The sequence below is a fragment of the Populus nigra genome, chromosome 1 (assembly GCF_951802175.1).
Source record: "Populus nigra chromosome 1, ddPopNigr1.1, whole genome shotgun sequence".
NCBI classification, from domain to species: Eukaryota; Viridiplantae; Streptophyta; class Magnoliopsida; order Malpighiales; family Salicaceae; genus Populus; species Populus nigra.
This window is the reverse complement of record NC_084852.1, coordinates 4,589,728-4,609,777: the sequence shown is the minus strand read 5'-3', so window position 1 is coordinate 4,609,777 and position 20,050 is coordinate 4,589,728. Positions and strand designations below refer to the sequence as shown.

The window sequence follows — 20,050 nt, the reverse complement described above, 5'->3', positions numbered from 1 at the left end:
AAATTACGTAAACCATGAGGCAGTTAAATCTAACAGATAATATATTTCAAATGAGGCAGTTAAATCTAACAGATAATATGTTCTTCCATATGATTAATTTTTAATAACGCAGACAACAATGAGGCAGTTAAGTTTCTTATATTTATATATGTTTACATAAAAAAACAAATCATAAAAAAATAAAAATAAGCATTTATCAATTACTTTACTTTAAGAAATTTGAAGGAAGAAAGCATAAATTATCGCAATTGACAATTTAAATTAGTGGAGAAATATAAATTACGTACTTGTAGCTGTGCCAACCAATTACCCACTTCTTCGTGGCCTTCAATGGTTAATTTTTGCAAAGGCAATTGAGCATCAAAATTCCTTGGACCTAAAAAGCTGTAATTAGATCTGAGCTCAAGAGACAGTCTTCTTGGTTGAGGGAACTTGATGATGCCATCTCTGTTATGAGACAAAGAGAAACATTCCAGTTTATCACAGAAAGATATGTTGATATTTTTTAATTGTGGGAAGCAAGGAGACTCTGGAATTATTTCCCTTTCATCATCCTCTTCTCTGATAATATGCTTCAATTCATCACAATTATTTATCGAAAGGGTTTTCAGCTTTGACAGGTTTCGAGCGAGGAACAGTGTGAAGATAAATGTCAGTTTTTTGAGATCCGAAACTTTCAGATGAACAAGATTTTCGAGGCTGACATTTCTGGTGGGCCCCTTCCATATGCATTTGAGCTCAGGTAATCCTTGCAGCTGTAACGTTGTTAAAGATGACAGCAGCAGCATCTCCTTCTCCTCACTGCTTCCTTCATCAGCCTCACCCAATTCAAATACCTCTTCCAATGATTTACAGCTGTGAACAATCACCTCCTTTAGATTTTTTAAACCTTGCCGCAATTTTGCTGGAAACAGAGTGAAAACATCCTCACAATCCCTCACTTTTACAAATTCTAATTTATGTAAAAACAATTGCTCAAATGTCTTCGCATTGAAGGATGTACCAGCCAAAATTAATCTTGTCGAGGTTGGGTATCCTCCTGCCACAAACCCATTCCCTAATATTATATGATATTTGAGCAAGCTGGGAAAAACAAAATCTCTGGGAATGCATTCAACCTTCGGTATCCTCAATGATAATACGGCTAACTGAGACAACGAATTTAGTTCTGTTAGGCTTGCATTCATTCCTCCTGTGCTGTCACATCCAACAACATCCCATCCCTCAAAGCTGTCATCCCCGATCAACAGCTCTTCTAACTTCTTCAACCTTCCAATCAAATTCACAGGGATCCTTCTTAGCCTTTGACAACCTCTCACATCCAACAACCTTAACTCCTTGAGCTCTCCTATTTCATCAGGTAATTCTTCAATGGATAAGCAATGTATAAAACCAAGAATCTTAAGTCTCTGCATCTTTCTCAACCAAATGAGGTCCTTGCATCCACACTCCATCAACACCAAGGATTGAAGTTTCGTTGAGAGTTCGAGTGATTGCAATGACAAACAACCTCCCTTCAGAGACAAAACTTCAATTTCTTTCATCCCTTCAAAGAACCTCTCTGGAACATTCATACCATCATCCACTTCTAATAATAGAACTTTCAGCTGTGGACATCCCAATCTTTCAGGAAGTTCTGCTAGTTTATTGCCCATTAACGAAATTGTTTTACAACCTTCAAAGCTTGTATTGCTCATTGGCCACTTCTTCAACCCAATGCCAGCCTTTACCATGAATCCATATTCTTCTGATGATGCTATCTGAATAGCAAAGTCACGAACCAAGTCATGCATTCTCACATGTTCTTCAGTTTCAGTGCCCAACAGCATGCAACAATCTTTGAGGTTTTCGATGGCCACAGAAACTCGTTTCCTTGCATCCTCAATGGGCTCCGCATCTTGATGTAACCCATAGCCAACTGCATATCTCGTCAAGTCCTCGATTGGAATGTCATAATCTTCTGGAAATAAACAACATAGCACGAAACATGACTTGGTTTCCTCGTACTTCAAATAATCATAGCTCAACTTAAGACATGTGTAAGCATTATTTTGTTCATCAATTTGTTCCATGCGCACAAATTGAGATTCTTTGAGCTGTTTAGACGCTACTTCCCACTGAACTCGTGATTTACCTCTTAGAGCCCTTCCCACTGTCACAAGTGCTATAGGCAAGCCTTGGCATTCTCTCGCAACCTCCCTTGCCACTGTGTTCAAGGTAGAGTCCCCATCACGTAAACCTGCATTGATTCTGAATAAATCCCATGCTTCATCTTCAGGTAAGACTCTTAAAAACACTTTTTGCTGGCACTCCATAGAAAAACATATGCCTTGAACACGTGTTGTTAGAAGAATTTTACAACCCCTGTGATCATCACCAAATGGGATCCCTATCTCTTTCAAGTCAATATGTTTCCAAACATCATCCAGGATTATAAGCATCTTCTTTCCCTGCAGTCTCTGCCATAATTCACTTGCTCTACCTTCTTTACCCGTTTTTTCAAATTTCAGATGTAAACTATCTGCCATTCGATCCTGGATGCCTATGACATTTGGATTCTGGGACACCGTAGCCATTAAAACTTCAGGAAAAAGCTGCGACTCTGTGGCTCTCCTGCCTACTTCTTTCACCAGGGTTGTTTTACCCACCCCTCCCATGCCGTACAGTCCGATCGTATTGACGTTGTCATCTTTGAGAGCTTTCATGATCTGTTCCAAAGCTTCTTTTGACAATTCTGAGGGCGTGAATTCCTTTGATGTTAGAAATTCTATGGGCTGAGGAGGAGCTTTTTGGGCCACTGTTTTAAACTTTTCGCTAGTTTCTCCAAGTTTTCTGAAAGTCTTCGACTTCTTGGCCAGTGCCTTGCTTAACTTGAATTGTCGCATGCAGTTTGGGCACCAAGTAAAGCATTTGCCATTTTTTCCTATTTCATCTTCCAAGGGCTTTGCACCTTCAATTTCGTTGTTTGCATCTTCCAGCCAACTTTTGACATCTTTGTAAGTTTCTTCAGCATTCCTTTCAGCAGCTTCGACACCTTTTTGCAGACGTTCTTTTGCCGAAACCAGGTTCTGCTTTCGTTCATTGAATTCTTCAACAAAATTGTTGAAACAGAACATGTAACGGAACTGCCTTCCTACTGGTTCCACCATGAGTTCTGCTAGCATAGCTATAATGGATCCACCAGCACTTTCGAGAGCCATTTTCCACAGGTCTGAAAATCAAAGAAATAAGGATACAGAACGTGAGAGTGAGTCACTACAAGTAAAACAGGCGCAGAGAGAACGGGAATAGGAATCCCATTACCTTAATTTGGGAAAATATGCGCTGAAAGCACTGGAACTGAGAGCTCAATGAAATAGCGGGAGGAACAAAAGAAGAAGGCCTTTAGCTCTGTATGGAATCCAGCTTCAAAAGCAACAAGGCAAGGTATAAGGATTCTAACTGACACTTGTGAGTTAAAGCAGTAATTCCCATTAAAAATGCATTTTGATGACATAATTAAGATCATATAGAGACAGTGACAAACAAGTAAAAAAAAAATAACGTGTAAAAGTACTCACCTAAGAAAGAAAGGTTCGGATAATCACTTAGACGTCTCCATGGATGATACCAGCTCGCTTCCAACAACAAATATAATTAAACTAAGCTGTGATAGGTCAAAGTTTTTTTTAGTTTTCTTTTTTTTAAAAAAGAAAAAAACAGATCAACAAGAGAGAAGACTTACAAAAAAGTAGAATTACTGAAAGAAACTCAACAAAGAATCAAACTGAAGCAATTAAAAATAATAGTCTATGAGACAAGAGAGGGACGAGGAAATAGAAGGAGAAGTTTGTAATATAACCATTTTAATTTAATATTTTAAAAGATTTTAGAATATAATTTATATTATTTTCTAATACATTCCCTCAAGTGAAAGTCTTTTGGGCTTGAAACTTGCACAGACTCAAATTACCCTGTGCTTAATTTTTATCAAATAAATAGAAATGGTGAGATTCGAACTCGTGACTGCTTGGTCATTAAAGCTCTGATACCATGTCAAAAAATAATTTTTATCCAATAGCTTAAACTATTAGGTGAGATTTCAGGATATGATTTATATTATTTTCTAATAAGGCTGAGGGAGACAGAAATAAAAGAAGACATTGAAAGATCGGAGTAAAGAAAACAATATGAATATGTGATGCTCGTTTATCTACTTGATTGGGATTTTTTTGTGTCTCTTTTATTTGGAATTCTTTGGACATTTTAATAATATAATAACAAAAAAATATTAAAATTATTTTTATTTTTTCATGCTCTTATAAGTAATGTAGAAGATGAGAACCTGAAATCACGGCAGCGAATAAGGAGAGAAATAACGTGTTTTGTTTTTTAAAAAAGGTATTTTTTAAAAAAATTAAATTTTATTTTTACTTGAAATTAATTTTTAAAAAGCTAGTTTGAAAATTAATATGAAAAAAAAGGATAATAGAGTAGTTGTCCAAATCAAAACACATTAACATAGGACAAAAACAGGGAGAGAGGCTATTTGTTTTTTTAACTGTATTGGTTTAATAAGGTTTATATAGTATTTTATAAATATTTTGGATAAAAATTTTAAAGGGTTCTAAATTATCTCTGTTACCTTCCCTTAATTTTCTAGACAAGTAAAAGGAGCTAAACTTATTCCCGACCAAAACGTCAAGAATTTCAGTGGAACAAAAGAAGAGATCATTACTTGACCAAAAACAACTAGTCAGCACCCAAAGAAACCGAGTGAATGAGAGAAAAAGACTAATAGCTAGAAAACAATCAACAGATCCAAGAGTTTTCTGTATGGTTTCCAAGAAAATGAAACGAAATGAGCAGCACAACCCTCTTTCTCCTCCAAGAAAAGAAATAAAAAGAAAGGAAAGAAACAAAGAAAGTCAAACTTGGCTCCTCTTTTAGTGTAAAAAAAAAAAAACAAAGAAGTTCGAGGAAGTGGACAGCCTTTTTTCTGCTGTTCATGTGGTGTTCTGCTGTTCACGCAGACTAAGAACTCCTACCATCGTAAAATCATATAATTAAAACACAACAATAAAAAAGTAATAAGCAGCTAATTATGTGCGAAAATCAGAGAAACAAGGATACAGAACGTGAGAGTGAGTCATTGCAAGTAAAAGAGGCGCAGAGAGAATGGGAATACGAATTTCATTACCTTAACTTGAGAAAACATGTGCGAAAAGCACTGGTACTGATTGCTCAATGAAATGGAGAAGGCCTTTAGCTCTGTATGGAATCCAGCTTCAAAAGCAACAAGGCAAGGTATAAGCATTTTGATGACATACTTAAGATACTATGCGTAGTAATATAGAGACAGTGACAACGAAATAAAGAAAAATAATGTGTAAAAGAACTCACCTAGCAAAGAAAGAAACGAATGAAAGGTTCAGGATAATCACTTAGACGCCTCCATGGATGATACCAGCTCGCTCCCAACAACAAATATAATCAAAGTTTTTTTTAGTTTTCTTCCTTTAAAAAAAAAAACAGATCATCAAGGGAAAAGACTTGCAAAGAAATGGAACGAACACAACAAAGGATCAAACTCAAGTGAGGAGAGAAAAGAAGGAGAAAGAAAGGAAAGGGACAAGGGAGGCAGAAAGTAAGGTCACGTAGGGGCCAGTCTTGTAGAAAGTTTGAAAAGTAGCATGAAAGAAGAGGATAATAGAGTAGTTGTCAGCATCAAAACACGTATAAACAGAGGACAAAAACAGGGAGGGAGGCTGTTTGTTTTTTTTAACCGTGTCTGAGTGCTTTTTATAATTATATTTAATTTAAAAAATATTAAATTAATATTTTTTTTAATATTTCTTGTTATTATATATATATATATATAATATTTAATAAATTTTTAAATAAAAAATATTTTAAAAAGTATGTGTCACAATACAAAATTATAGTATAAATTAAAGGAAAAGGGAGTTTTATGCTCATTACTATTCACTAGACTCGTAGATATTAATAATAAAGTTTTCGATCTAGTATTTGAACTTATTTTTTTTGCATAATTGAATTTTTTTAAGCTTAATTGCATTTTTTTTTTTAAGGAAATAGATTGAATTAAATATAATGTGGTCAAAATCAATCCATTTTTTTAAAAAAAAAACTCCTTAGTTGTTTAGGAAAGATTGGTAGTGTGAACAAATCACCAAAGTCAGCAGCAAGGAAGTTCGAGGAAGTAGGCAGCCTTTGTTCTGCTGTTCATGTGGTGTTCTGCTGTTCATGCAGACTGAACTCCTACCATTGTAAAATCATATATTTAAAATACAATAATAAAAATGTAATACGCAGCTAATTAATGTATTAAGCAGCTAATTAATGCTGTTGTTCTTTATTCTTGTTTTGCTGTTTTGATTTTATTGTACTTTTAAAAAAAATTATGATTGTGAAAGTTAGTCAAACCATTAGTTCCAAGCAATTAAAAGGTTATTTAAGAGTGTGGTTGTTGTTGCTTTTTAAAGTATTTTTCACTCGGAAATACATCAAAATAATATCTTTTTTATTTTTAAAAAATTATTTTTAACATTTGCATATCAAAATAATTTAAAAACACCAAACAAATATTAATTTGAAGTAAAGAAAAAAAAAATTAAAAATACTTTTAAAATATAAAAACAAACAGAAAAACTAGTGTAGATGTGCTCAACATTATCCCGAGGTACTTTTATAATCTAACTTTCTTAATATATTTTTTATTTAATTATGCAATATATTCATAGAAAACACTCAAAATAAAATTATAGACAATATATATATATATATATATATATATATATTTCATCAAAATTCTCTAGTCTGATTCATGTATTTTTCTCAAAAAAAAAAGTTTTTGACGATATAAAAAGTAATAACAACCAGGAAAAGTATCTTAAGAAACTGTAATGATTTGAACTAATTTTTTTATTATTATTGAAAACATAAATTTTTAATTCATGCATTTTTTTATTTAAAAAAAATGTATTTTTTATGAGTAACATTATTTTGCTCAAATGTCCCTAATACATAATTATTCATAAAGTAATGAGAATATCATAATAAAAATGCCTAATCTTCTTGAAAACAATTAAATAATTCAACAATCACTTTGAGCAAGCTAGAAAAAATATTTCATCTGTTCTCAAATAGTATTGACTAATAAATCTTTGGTCAAGGTGGAATGAGATTTAAAAAGGATTTCAAATCTTATTCAAATGATCAATTACTATTATATAGAGAATGAACATGATTTAACATGGCAAACATGCTTTATGCTTTGCACGTACCAACATTTCTTTCTCTTTTATTATGTAATATTCCACATCGGCGAGTAAGGATTTGGTAGCTAATCTTATTAGTAGTGTTGGTTGATAACTTGTCAGACGCGTTTTGAGACCATGCATGGTCACCAAAAACAAATCCATGAGGGCGGTAAGGCCCAAAACAAACAAATCTCGCAGGTTGGGCCGGACTATGACATTTAGTATTAGAGCTGGCCTCACTGGCTATCTAGTTGTACCGACAGGATCATTGAGCTCCTTAAGAGAGGTGAATTGTAATATCTCACATCGGCTGATGAGGATTTGGTAGCTGGACTTATTAGTAATGTTGGTTGCTGAATTGTCAGGCGCGTTTTGGGACCATGTGTGGTCACCAAGAACAAATCTGTGAGGGCGATAAGGCCTCAAACAGACAATATCTGGCAGGTTTGGTCAGGTTGTGACATATTCGATAATAACTCTTCAATTAAGTCCTAAATCTCATTTCATCTTTTCAATTTAATCCCTAATTTGAAACCAACTCTTCAATTACACCCTAGAGCTCATCGCACCTGAGGAAAGCCCTCTTCTTTCAATTTAGCCCCTTATTATCTTCAATTTAATATCGAATTTTATTCGATCCAAGCCCAAAAAAGGCTAAGCGAAGATAGAATAAAGGAAGGAAAAGAAAATGAATAATTGCCCAATCGAGTTAACGTGTTCTGGTGTTTTCTCCATGATTCAGGTTGAGCATTTGACATTTATCTTTTTTTTTCTATAGTCTTTTCTCCATGTTCGTTATGACGCCGCACACTTGCGATAACCAGTAAATCTATAGTTAATTTCATTTTTTGATAAAAGATAATACCATCGGTGTAGAATGGTTACCAATTGTTAGTTTAGTATTCTTTGTAGCCAATCAGTTAGTTACACGGCGCATTATTATATTCATATAAATACATATTTATTATTAATAGAGGCTTAATTTAACTTTAATATTCATATAATATTAGATTAATGAATCTAGAGCATAGATAAAGTTTATGTGACAAAAATGTTTTGCAAAGAAAATTATAAAGTTGTTATAATTATGAAATTTTTAATGCATCAAAGTATTGTTCACAAGATGGTCTTGGTCAATACTCTCTTAAATACTAGATATTTATTAGAGCCATAAAGACTGATACATATTATATTTTTTCTTTTATGAAATGAAGCAATTATTCTTATAAGTTGAGCTATAAGGGATACCTAAAACTAATATGTAGGTGTTTGTCATAAGACATATACACTGAATTGACCCGCATGAGAATTCCATATGGAGAGATTACCTATGTCTATGGAAAGACTCACATGATGGTTGTATATGTAATTCTTAGACTTGAGATCACTAAGTTATCTTATATAGAGAATGCTATGCTTTGATCCTGTTACATGTTATCTTAATTGAAGAAATAAAATGATAGACATTGGGTATATCATGAACTATATGAAGGTACTTGAGTGATCAAGAGAGGATTTCATCACCCTATGTGAGTTAGAAAAAATGTTCCATCTATTTTCAAATAGTATTGACTAAGAAATCTTTGGCCAAGGTGGAATGAGATTTAAAAAGGATTTCAAATCTTATTCAAATGATCAATTACTATTATATAGAGAATGAACATGATTTAACATGGCAAGCATGCTTTATACTTTAATGTTAAATAAGAACATTAGTGATAAAATGGTATTAATTAAAATGAGAAACCGGTAATTGAAACCACTAATGACTTTTATAATATTTAGGGGATCATGACACGTTACTAGACAATGCACATGATCTTCAAATCTTCAACTCTAATTTATCTAATTATAATTATAATTTATATTTGGGCCAATATATTAGAAACCTAATAGGTTATTCACATTAAGAATTAAATTGTGATGATTTAATTAAGTATAACTTGATTAAAATATATTTTAGAAATTAGGGACTACAATATAATTACTGCAAGGATTATATTTCCAGACCTAGAAAAATCAGGTAAGGACTTGATTGAGTTAATTTATAAAATAATCTTAAATTAATACATGGATATTATTCAAGATAAAAATTGATATTTTGTCAATTTATAGGATTTTTTATATTTCCTTATAAATAGTAAGTTATGCCTCTTATTTTTTAGAAGTTATCTATTAGACAGAAAAATTACGTATGTCACAGAATAAAGAGATAACACTCTATGCATAACAATCCCTTTCTCCTAAACAGGGACTTGTGAGATTTTTTACTAGTAGTTCATGTGGATTATCGTTGAAGGACGGACAATTGGACGACTTCTAGTTTGCGACAATCCAACCTTTTAAAAATTATTCAAAACTGAAGGTGATAAAATTTTCAGGTAATAAATCCCTAAACAACTCTAGATCTGTTTAACAAGATTTTAAAGACTCCGGGATAATTTTATTTTATTATTTCAACTGCGTATATGCTATTCGGCAAACCCAACACCAACTTCATCGCGAGTTTAACATTTCTTTTACATGTTGGGAATTTGATACTAATGGGTGTATTTTTTTAAGTTGAAATAATGCCACACAATCTAGTTTCAGGTGAGATCATGAATCAAATAGTGGTTGTTATTTGACACCACAATTGGATGGCTAATATTTGATATATGAAGCTATGCTAAGGGAATCATGCTTGTATCACCTATAATAATAATACTAATAAAACCATTTAGGTGGTGACCCAGTGGTAAGAGCTTGGGACCAAGAGGTTTGCTCTCTCTGTGATCTCAGGTTCGAGCCCTGTGGTTGCTCATATGATGGCCACTGGAGGCTTACATGGTCGTTAACTTCAGGGCCCGTGGGATTAGTCGAGGTGCGCGCAAGCTGGCCCAGACACCCACGTTAAACTAAAAAATAAATAAATTATTAATAATAATAATTACATGTTAACAAGCATCATTTGATTAGTAAGTTTCCAAATTCTATCCACAAATATTATAACCTCTTAATTTATGCAAGAACTTAGCTAGATTTCATGCAAGCAATCCCTAACTCTAGTATTTTCTTTGTGTTAAAAATGGAGACTTCTTGGTGTTCGCCGGAGCTTGGGTATACCATTTTTGAACAAATAACAAGGTAAAAACATCTTTTAACGATATTAAAATCATTTATTCATTTAAAGTATCAATATTAATGTCATTTATAATGAAACATTTAATTTTACTACATTGAAAATACGTTGACCAATAGAATCCCCGCCTTCAGCCAACCCCAAATTTGTCTATCATCGTATAATACTGATCATTACATTATGCGATTTCCAGCTAATGATAGGATATAAAATAAATTTTTATATTCTAAATTAATTTTTTTTTTATATTGATATTAAAAATAGTTTTTAAAAAATAAAAAAAATATTATTTTAATATATTTTTAAATAAAAAAATATTATAAAAAACATCTACTTATTCGAACACTTAAAATAAAAATCTTAAAATCACAGCATGACAAAAGAAGAAAGAAAGGAATGGGACAAAGAAGAAAGAATAAAACAAAACCCCTAAAATCACGGCATGATCAAAGGAGAAAGAAAAGGATGGGACAAGGAAGGAAGAAAGTAAGGTCACGTAGGGGCCAGTATTGAAGAAAAGCTAAAAGAACTATGTTTATGAGAAAGGACCAGGTAATCCAAGGAACCAATAGATTATCGCCACATGTTCAACCTTATCTCCACATGTTCACCCTTAGATTTTACTGTGACACGGAGATAAAGGTAATCTCAAAAGCTAATAGATGGTCGCCACGTGTTCGACTTTATCTACCCCTGAGGAAAGGATAGAAAGGTTATAAAAAGGCTTTAAAAAGAAAAGAAAAGGAAAGACAGAAATAAAGGAAAGGACGTGGAAATAGAAGGAGAGGTTGAGGGAGGCAGAAACGGAAGAAGACATAGACAGATCGGAGGAGAGCAAAGAAAACATGATGTTTGAGTGGGATTTTTTTGTGCCTTTGATAAAAATACTCTGTTTTTTTTATATCTCTTTGATTGAGATTTTTCTGTGTCTCTTTTATTTGGAATTTCTTTGGACACTTTAATAATATAATAACAAAAAAAAAATTGATTAAATTATTGTTCATTCAAACACAGATTTACTGTGGACTCCAATAGTATTTTTCTCTATATTTCGAATTTTAGTTTTTGATAGCCATGCTCGTTTGATTTTTTTATTTTTTTTCCATACTCTTCCAAATAATGCAGGAAATGAGGACCTGAAATGACAGCAGCGAATAAGGAGAGAAATAACGTGTTTGTTCTTGTTTCTTATAAAGTATCTTAAAAAAAATTAAATTAAATTTTATTTTATTTTTATTTCAAATTAATTTTTTAAAAAACTAATTTGAAAGCTAGTATGAAAAAAGAGAATAATAGAGTAGTTGTCCAAATCAAAACACATAAATATAGGACAAAAACAGGGATAATAGAGTGCTCTTTGTTTTCTTAACTGTATTGATTTAATAAGGATTATAGAGTGTTTTATAAATATTTTAGATAAAAAATAGGTTAAAAGCAAGTTTTTTAATAAAAAATCAAGCTTTATTTTTTATATAATTTAAATAAAATTAATTTATTTACTTGTTCAGAATTATAACTCAACTTATAATTCAGGAGAAAAGACTTGCAAAGAAGTATAATTACTGATACGAACACAACAAAGGATCAAACTCAAGCACTTAAAAGTAATTGTTTATGATGATCATCTTACTAAGTAAGGAGAGAAAAGTAAGGAGAAAGAAAGTAATAGGACAAAAAAGGAAGAAAGTAATTGTTTGATTTTTTTTATAAAACAAAATTCTTTTCATGCTCTTGCAAATAAGGCAGGGATGGAGGACTTGAAATCGCGGCAGCGAATAAGAAGTGAAATAGAGCGTTTTTTTATATATTTTAAAATAAAAATTAGATTTTTTTAATTTTTTAATTTTTATATTATTTTGATATATTTCTAAACAAAAAAGTATTTTAAAAAACAACTACTAATGCATTCTTTTAAAGCTATTAAGTAAACAGTCCCTATAATTTTCCAACATTGGATTTGGATACCAAACTTTATTTTTCTATTTTTCAAGTTCTTTTTTGGGTGGAGAAGAGAGAGAGGGTCGCTGAATTTTATTTTAGAGAGAGAAAATTGTTGTTAAGAAAGATTTTGGCTACCGAAATCATTGATTTTTGTGTGAACTAATTCAATATAATAAGAGGAGTTAAGATTATGTGTTTTTTTTTACCTTCAAAACACCTAAAAAAAGATCTGAACTCTGAAAGATTTTTGGTTTTAAGGTTGATTTTGAGTTTTGGGTTTTGGGGTGGTTTTTTTTATGTTTTTAGAGGCCATGTATTGGTTTAATGATGTTTTTAGAGTGTTTCATAGGTATTTTGGGTAAAACAAATGGGTTGAAAACATTTTTTTAGTTAAAAAGTCAAGCTTCGTTTTTCTAGTCACATTAGTGGCTGAAATTTAGGGACGCATAGACGACGCGTTGTCTGTAAAGACACACACATGTCAATTTTTTTAAAAACATTATGGGAGAACACGTGTCGTCCACCCCATTAACTTAACAAAAAAAATTAAAGGTTTGTGTGCATTGGCCTGACCTTGCAGGTTCGCGAACAAGCCTTTGAAGGGTGGGCCACGCACTAGACCTGGCTCTACAGGCCTAGCAACGTCTGGCCTTGTTTATTTTATTATTATTATTAATACTTGTTTTTTATATTTATATTTGAAAATAATTTTAAAAATGATGTTTTCATTAATACCCCCTTTTTCTATTATTTTCTTTTGCCTTGTTTAGCCTTTCTTCAATTATTTTTAATTCTGTTAGGTGTGTTTAGTTTTTTAAGAGGTTAATATGATTCATCTATAATTTTTTTATATATTTCAAATAAATTAAGTATTTATTCTTTTATAATATTTTGAATATGTGTAGCCTTGCATTATATTTTTTTTTCCTTTTATGTTATTCAATAAATTTGACGTGTTTATTGATTTCTATTATAGATTGATTTTAGTAAACAAATTCACTAAATATAACAAGGTAAATGAACCATGTTGTAAAATTAAATATCTTGATATATATTTGTCTCTTAATTTTTTCATTTGCATTTTTAATTATTGGTAATGACTTTGTTTTTTCATTTACTTACACAATGGTTCGTGCTTTGTTTAATTCGATGCGTACATAAGTTTTTCGATTTACATTTAGAATTTTTCTAATGTAAAAAAACACGTTGAGAAATTCTTATTCTTATGATTTCAGTTTGATTTTTATTCTTATGATTTCTCTCTTTTTTTTTCCTTAACCCTTTTATATATATAAAAAAATTATTCGTAATTTCACCCTTCAATTCAATGTGATGTAGTGTTGTTTTTTTTTTGGTCCTCGTTGATTGCTTCTTATATATATATATATATTCCCGTTTGCTATTGTTGCCTCTTTTTTTTCCATATGATTCAAATAAAACTAGCTTATTTAGTTGGTCAGGACTATAACCCAAGTTATTTAATGTCTTCTTTTTTTTTAAAAAAAAAAAACTTCTAATATAACAATGGTGTTTGTGTTAAAGGATTTACTAGTAGTGAGTTTGAAGTTAACTATTATGGTAAATTAAAAGAGATCGTTGAACTGCAATACCATAACAAGCATAATAGAGTGTTTTTATTCAAATGCTATTGGTATGACACCACTGACAGAGGAATCATAGTAGATCCCCACTATGGTTTGGTCGAAATTAATTCAAAAGCTAGACTCCGCAACGTAAACAATGAATTTGTTTTCGCCAAGCAATGCTAGCAAATTTATTACACATTCACCCCATCCTTTAAAATTGATCGCTCAAGAGTTGATTGGTTATATGTTTTAAACACAAAACTCATGGGTCATCTAAAGGTTGTTTAGGATGAGAACGAAGACACAAGTATGTGAGATGATGTCTTTCAAGTTAGTGAGTTGGTTGAATCATATCGAGTTACTCCATCGATTGACTTAAAAAGAAAATTCAAATTTTTGCATCTTCAATAATAGTCTTGTTGATGTTGACGCTGAGGAGTTGAATGTTATTATGAGCTCCAGCGGACAGGCACAAATTGATGAAGATGATGATACCAATGCTATCAACGTTGAAGATTGTAGTGGAATTGATGACAAGTCAATTGAAAAGGAAGAAGAACATGATTCTGACTAACTATCAGAACACGAAAGTGTGATGCAATTTTTTATAATGTAATATTTATGGATACAGAATATTTCTTTCATAATTCATTTGTGAACTATTGTTATTGTGTTGGGTGTGCAATTTCAATTTAAGTACAAGGAGGATAAATATGAAAACAGAAACAACCCGTCATTCACTATGCACATCACTGATGGAAACACCAACAGTTTTTGGTCCGTTGGTGTTTTCCAGAGGCGATGGGAACTGTTCACACATTATTGATGGAAACATCAATGGTTTCTGCTCCATTGGTGTTTTCCAAAGTCGATGAGAACTGTTCACCTCCCATGTCAGTGATGTCAATTAAAGTTCTCTGAATCAGTTGCACTTTACCGATGGAATTACCGACGGATTACGAATTTCAAAGCACGTGTAATTAATGCATCTCCAAACGTGTGTACTATTTTACATTAGCGAGGGAATTATCGACGGGTTGTGAAAATTCTGGAGGATTTTTTGAAATTTTAGAGTGAAATTAAAAATTATGTGAATTTACCAAGGAAATCACCAACAAATTAATTAAAAATAATATTATTTAATATTACATCAGTGAGTCCATCGATGAGTTCGCAATATAAATCCCAACAAGAGCCCTTTTAGTTCAATTTTTTTCTCTCCTTCGTCTTCAACGTTTAAAAGTATGTGTATGAGTACCATCTGTGCCACCCACTCAAGTAAGGAAGGAAAGGGACAAGGAAGGAAGAAAGTAAGGTCACGTAGGGGCCAGCCTTGTAGAAAGTTTGAAAAGTAGCATGACAGAAGAGGATAATAGAGTAGTTGTCAGCATCAAAACACGTATAAATAGAGGACAAAAACAGGGAGGGAGGCTGTTTTTTTTACTGTGTCTGAGTGCTTTTTATAATTATATTTCATTTAAAAAATATTAAATTAATATATTTTTTAATATTTCTTGTTATTTTATATATATAACAAGAAATATTAAAAAATATATTAATTTAATATTTTTTAAATGAAATATAATTATAAAAAGCACTCAGACACAGTAAAAAACATTATGATTGTGAAAGCTAGCCAAACCATTAGATCCAAGTAATCTAAGAGATTATCGCCACATGTTCAACTTTATATTTTATTGTGTCATGGAGATAAAGGTCATCTCAAAAGCTAATAGATAGTCGCCACGTGTTCAACTTTATCTACCCTCAGGAAAGAATAGAAAGTGGGAGAGAGAAAGGTTAAAAAAAAGAAAAGAAAAGACACGGTTGAGACAAGAGGGGGACGTGGAAATAGAAAGGAGAAAGAAAGGAATAGGACAAAGGAAGAAAGTGAAAGGGACAACGGAAGAAAGTAAGGTATTGTAGAGAATACGAGATGAAAATTAGTATAAGAAAGAGGATGATAGAGTGGTTGTCCAAATCATAGTGGTTTTTATAATTATATTTAATTTATACAAATATTAAATTAATATATTCTTAATATTTTATATGATTTAAATTTTTTTTATGATTTAAAAAATATATGTGTATAAAAAATTATTTTAATATATTTTAAAATAAAAAATAATTTTAAAAGTAAGTATCACAATACCAAATTATAATATAAATTAAAAGAAAATAGGGTTTTATGTTCATTAGCATTTAATTGTGGACAACAATAGTGTATTTTTTGAAAATTTTCAATTTTATACTTGAATTTTTTTCATAATTGATCCTTTTTAATTAAAATTAGAGTCGAATTACGTATTATTTTAAGGATGAGAGTTGAATTAAAAGATAGGAGACTAAAGTTAAAAACTCAACTAAAATAGATGACAGCTCTATAATTTGTTTGCAAAATTCATTTTAGTTCCCAGTTTTTTTAAGCTATTAAATAATAAGTCCCTATAATTTTCCAGCATTGCATTTTGAATTTTTTTTATTATTAATACTTTTTTATATATATTTTTGAAAATAATTTTAAAATGATGTTTTTATTAATACCCCCTTCTATGATTTTTTTTTTTGGCCTTATGTAGTCTTTCTTCAATTATTTTTTATTTTGTTGCTTGTGTTTAATTTTTTAAGAGGTTAATATCTGTAAATATTTTTATATATTTCAGATAGATTAAGTATTTAATTTTATAATAATTTAAATATGTGTAGCCTTGCATAGTTTTTTTTCCTTTTATGATATTAAAAAAAATTATGTGTGTGTTGATTTCTATTATATATTGATTTTAGTCAATAAATTCATTAAATATAATCAGATAAATGATCCATGTTACAATATTAAATACTTTATCTATATTTGTTTCTTAATTTTTTCACTTGCACTTTTAATTATCAATAATGACTTCATTTTTTTCATTTATTTACACAATTTTTTGTGATTTATTTAATTCGATGCGTGTATAAGTTTTTTGATTTACATTTAGAATTTTTTTAATGTAAAAAAACATGTTGAGAAATTCTTATTCTTATGATTTCAGTTTGATCCTTATTCTTATGATTTTTTATTTTTTTTCCCAACCCTTTTATAACACAAAAAATTGTTTATAATTTAATCCTTCATTTCAACATAATGATGTATTTTTTTCATTATATATATATATATATATATATATATATATTCTTGTTTGTTATTATTGCTTTTTTTTTATATATATATATGTATAATTCATATAAAATCAGCTTATTTAATCGGTCAAGATTAAATAAATAAAAAAATGATATACTCTGTCTTCCCATTTCCTCTCCCTGGTGAATTTTGGCGACCACCCACACAATGATAGCCTAAACAACCACCAGCCATGCCGCTTTTCAAGATCCCATCTCTCAATCTCAAAACCAGAAACAACCCTTTCTCATAACTCCGGGAAAGTGAAGAACTAAACCATAGTGGCAAAAATCTTAAAGGGTCTAAATTATCTCTGTTACTTTCCCTCAATTTTCTAGACAAGCAAAAGGAGCTAAACTTATTCCCGACCAAAACACCAAGAATTTCAGTAGAACAAAAGAAGAGATTGTTACTTGACCATAAACAATTAGTCCGCACCCAAAGAAACTGAGTGAATGAGAGAAAAAGACTAATAGCTAGAAAACAATCAACAGATCCAAGAATTTTCTGTATGGTTTCCAAGAAAATGAAACGAAACGAGCAGCACAACCCTCTTTCTCCAAGAAAAGAAAGAAGAAGAAAAAGAAAAAGAAAAAGAAAGGAAAGAAACAAAGAAGGTTCGAGGAAAGAAAAAGTAAGAACGTTCATTCCTTTATAAACATTGACTTTGATTTTTCCTTTATAAAACCATAAACCTGCAAGTCCTACAAATCAACATGAAGACTTATCAGATCCTAATGAAAAGCTGTCAAAATCCTATCAGAAATTAAGGAAGATGACGTTAACTTCAAATCTGAGGATTAATTGTAGCAGATCTTATAGAGTTCAGCTGATTGCTTTACTTGTTTAAATAATTCTCTTGTAAGCCTAATGGTTCACGTCTTCCATCATTGCAATCTCTTTTTCTGTGATTGAAAAATCTATAATAGGAACCTGCACTGCATCCCTTCTATGCTGTTGTTCTTTCTTCTTGTTTTGCTATTTTGATTTTATCATATTTTCTATGATGAAAGTTGAAGAAATTCTACTTCGAAACTCAAGACAAAGTCTCTCGGACTGCATATTAGTGGGTTGCTCGTTGGGATTCTATAAACAACTGATTCTAATATTGCAAAGCAACATTACGAAAAACTGAATATTTCACAGATAGTCTAATAAGAGTAGATTCCATTGTCAATTCCTTAACATTTTCCAAACAAATCCATGCTCCTCATTTTATACTGTCTTGAGGGTTTCTATTCTCTTATTACCAATTTCAGTGAGTTTCATAATAAGCTGCTTAGAAAGAAGCTATCTAACAGGAGGGTGGGGCTACTCTTAGCCAATGAAAACAGCTTCACATGCTATACAGCAACGTGAAAAAAAGATTCTCAGCCTGTTCTCTCTTTAATGAACACCATCTTGGATTCTCTATCATTAGCCAAGAAGGTATCTGATTAGAATTACTTTCACCTATCTGACTGAAAAGAAGATACAGCCTATTTAATACACTTAACTAAAAATCTATTTTATAACCCTATATATTTTTTAACTGAACTAGTTATTTTTCTTAAAAATCCAAAAAATAAACGGTTTTCCAGAAATCTAATTTATAATAAAACAAATAATGAGACCTAATAATAATTCACTAAATAACCATCAATTATTCATCAAACCAATATGAAAAATCTAATATTAAAGCTAGGGATCAATCTGGAATTTTATCATATTTTTAGGGGTCAAATTATAATTTTATCAAATTAGAAGACCAAACTAAAAATATCATAAATTCATGACTATACTAGAATTCTGCCCATAATTCATCATAAATTCTGCCCAAAATTTCAAATTATGCTCCAAGGACCACTATAGAATTTTATCAAATTTCTAGGGTTAAGTTGTAATTTCATCAAATTGGAGGATCAAAGTGAAAATATCATAAATTCATAACTATACTGGAATTCTGCCCATAATTTAACTTTAATTCTGTCCAGAATCTCGGTTATGCTCCAGGGACCAATCTCTATTTTTTCTAAAGTTCAAGGACTAAACTGTAATTTTCATAAATTGAGGGACCAAGCTGAAACTTCAACCTCAAACCCAGAATTTACACAGATAACCTACTGATATATCAAGATTTCTAACTTAAATTAACCATTTAAATAAACCATAACTCAAAATCATCATTTTTACTTAAAATCTTTCAAAATCAACTAAATAATTCATTATCCATAACAATCAACCCATAATTTTTCTGTAATGTAATTGTAATTCCTAGCATAATGCATATTCGAGCGCAAGCACAACAACTCAAGAGCAAAGAAACTCGATGAAATAGCAAAAGAAAAGGATTTGAAGGACTGAAATAAAATAAAACCAAAAAATAGGGATGAAAAAAGTAACCGCACTCTGGTTGCCATCAAAAACATAGTTCTTTTAGTATTATTTTTTTAAATATTGTAATAGGTCAATCATATTACCCGAGTGTGTGACTCAGAGATGATCATCATAGAAAATTACTTTTAATTGCTTGAGTTTTATCCTTAGATGACAAACTTACCTTGTCCTACTAATGCTTTTGCTTTCATTGTTTCGAAAGTAAAAGAGACACAAACATAATCATTTCCTTCCTTTTACTTTCCACTTCTTTGCAAACGGGATGGTGCTTAGGGGGGCCAGTTTTTCTTTTCCTTTCTTTTTAAAATCTTATGCCTTTGGGTGAGGAAATTAGTGGAGCTTTAGACTTGTTAAAAGACTGCAAAAAGAAGCAATGTCTCATCTTTTGATATGGTGGTCTTCCTTGATCAGTTTGTTGATGAAGAAATCGAAAGATTCGAGTCTCCGTTCTAGCTCAGGTTGGAAGCTAGGCCGAAAGCTAAGCTTCTTTTAATTATGAATTGTTTATGCAAAGGAAACCCAGAAGCTTGAACAAACAGAAATGCCTTGTTGATTTCTCTGCTACTACTCATTATTTCCAATATTATTCCATTATCTTACCCGA

At 31.1% G+C, this 20,050-nt stretch overlaps 2 protein-coding genes across 3 annotated transcripts in view; both read right to left on the bottom strand.

Moving 5' to 3' along the window:
• Positions 1-5,740, bottom strand: part of LOC133706081 (probable disease resistance protein At4g27220) — a 90,547-nt gene extending 84,807 nt beyond the window's left edge. Inside the window, exons 1-5 of one of the 2 annotated variants that reach the window (XM_062131612.1) lie at positions 5,383-5,740; positions 5,180-5,265; positions 3,561-3,646; positions 3,304-3,405; positions 288-3,211 (exon numbers count right to left, since the gene is read on the bottom strand). In XM_062131612.1, the coding sequence (XP_061987596.1) occupies positions 288-3,200 (2,913 nt within the window). In that variant the 5' untranslated portion in view covers positions 3,201-3,211; positions 3,304-3,405; positions 3,561-3,646; positions 5,180-5,265; positions 5,383-5,740. The remainder of the gene's footprint in view (positions 1-287; positions 3,212-3,303; positions 3,406-3,560; positions 3,647-5,179; positions 5,266-5,382) is intronic. The other variant, XM_062131619.1, reaches the window with a different exon arrangement.
• LOC133706096 (disease resistance protein At4g27190-like) overlaps positions 1-20,050 on the bottom strand; it is a 64,587-nt gene that overhangs the window by 29,236 nt on the left and 15,301 nt on the right. The gene's annotated exons all lie outside the window — the stretch shown is intronic.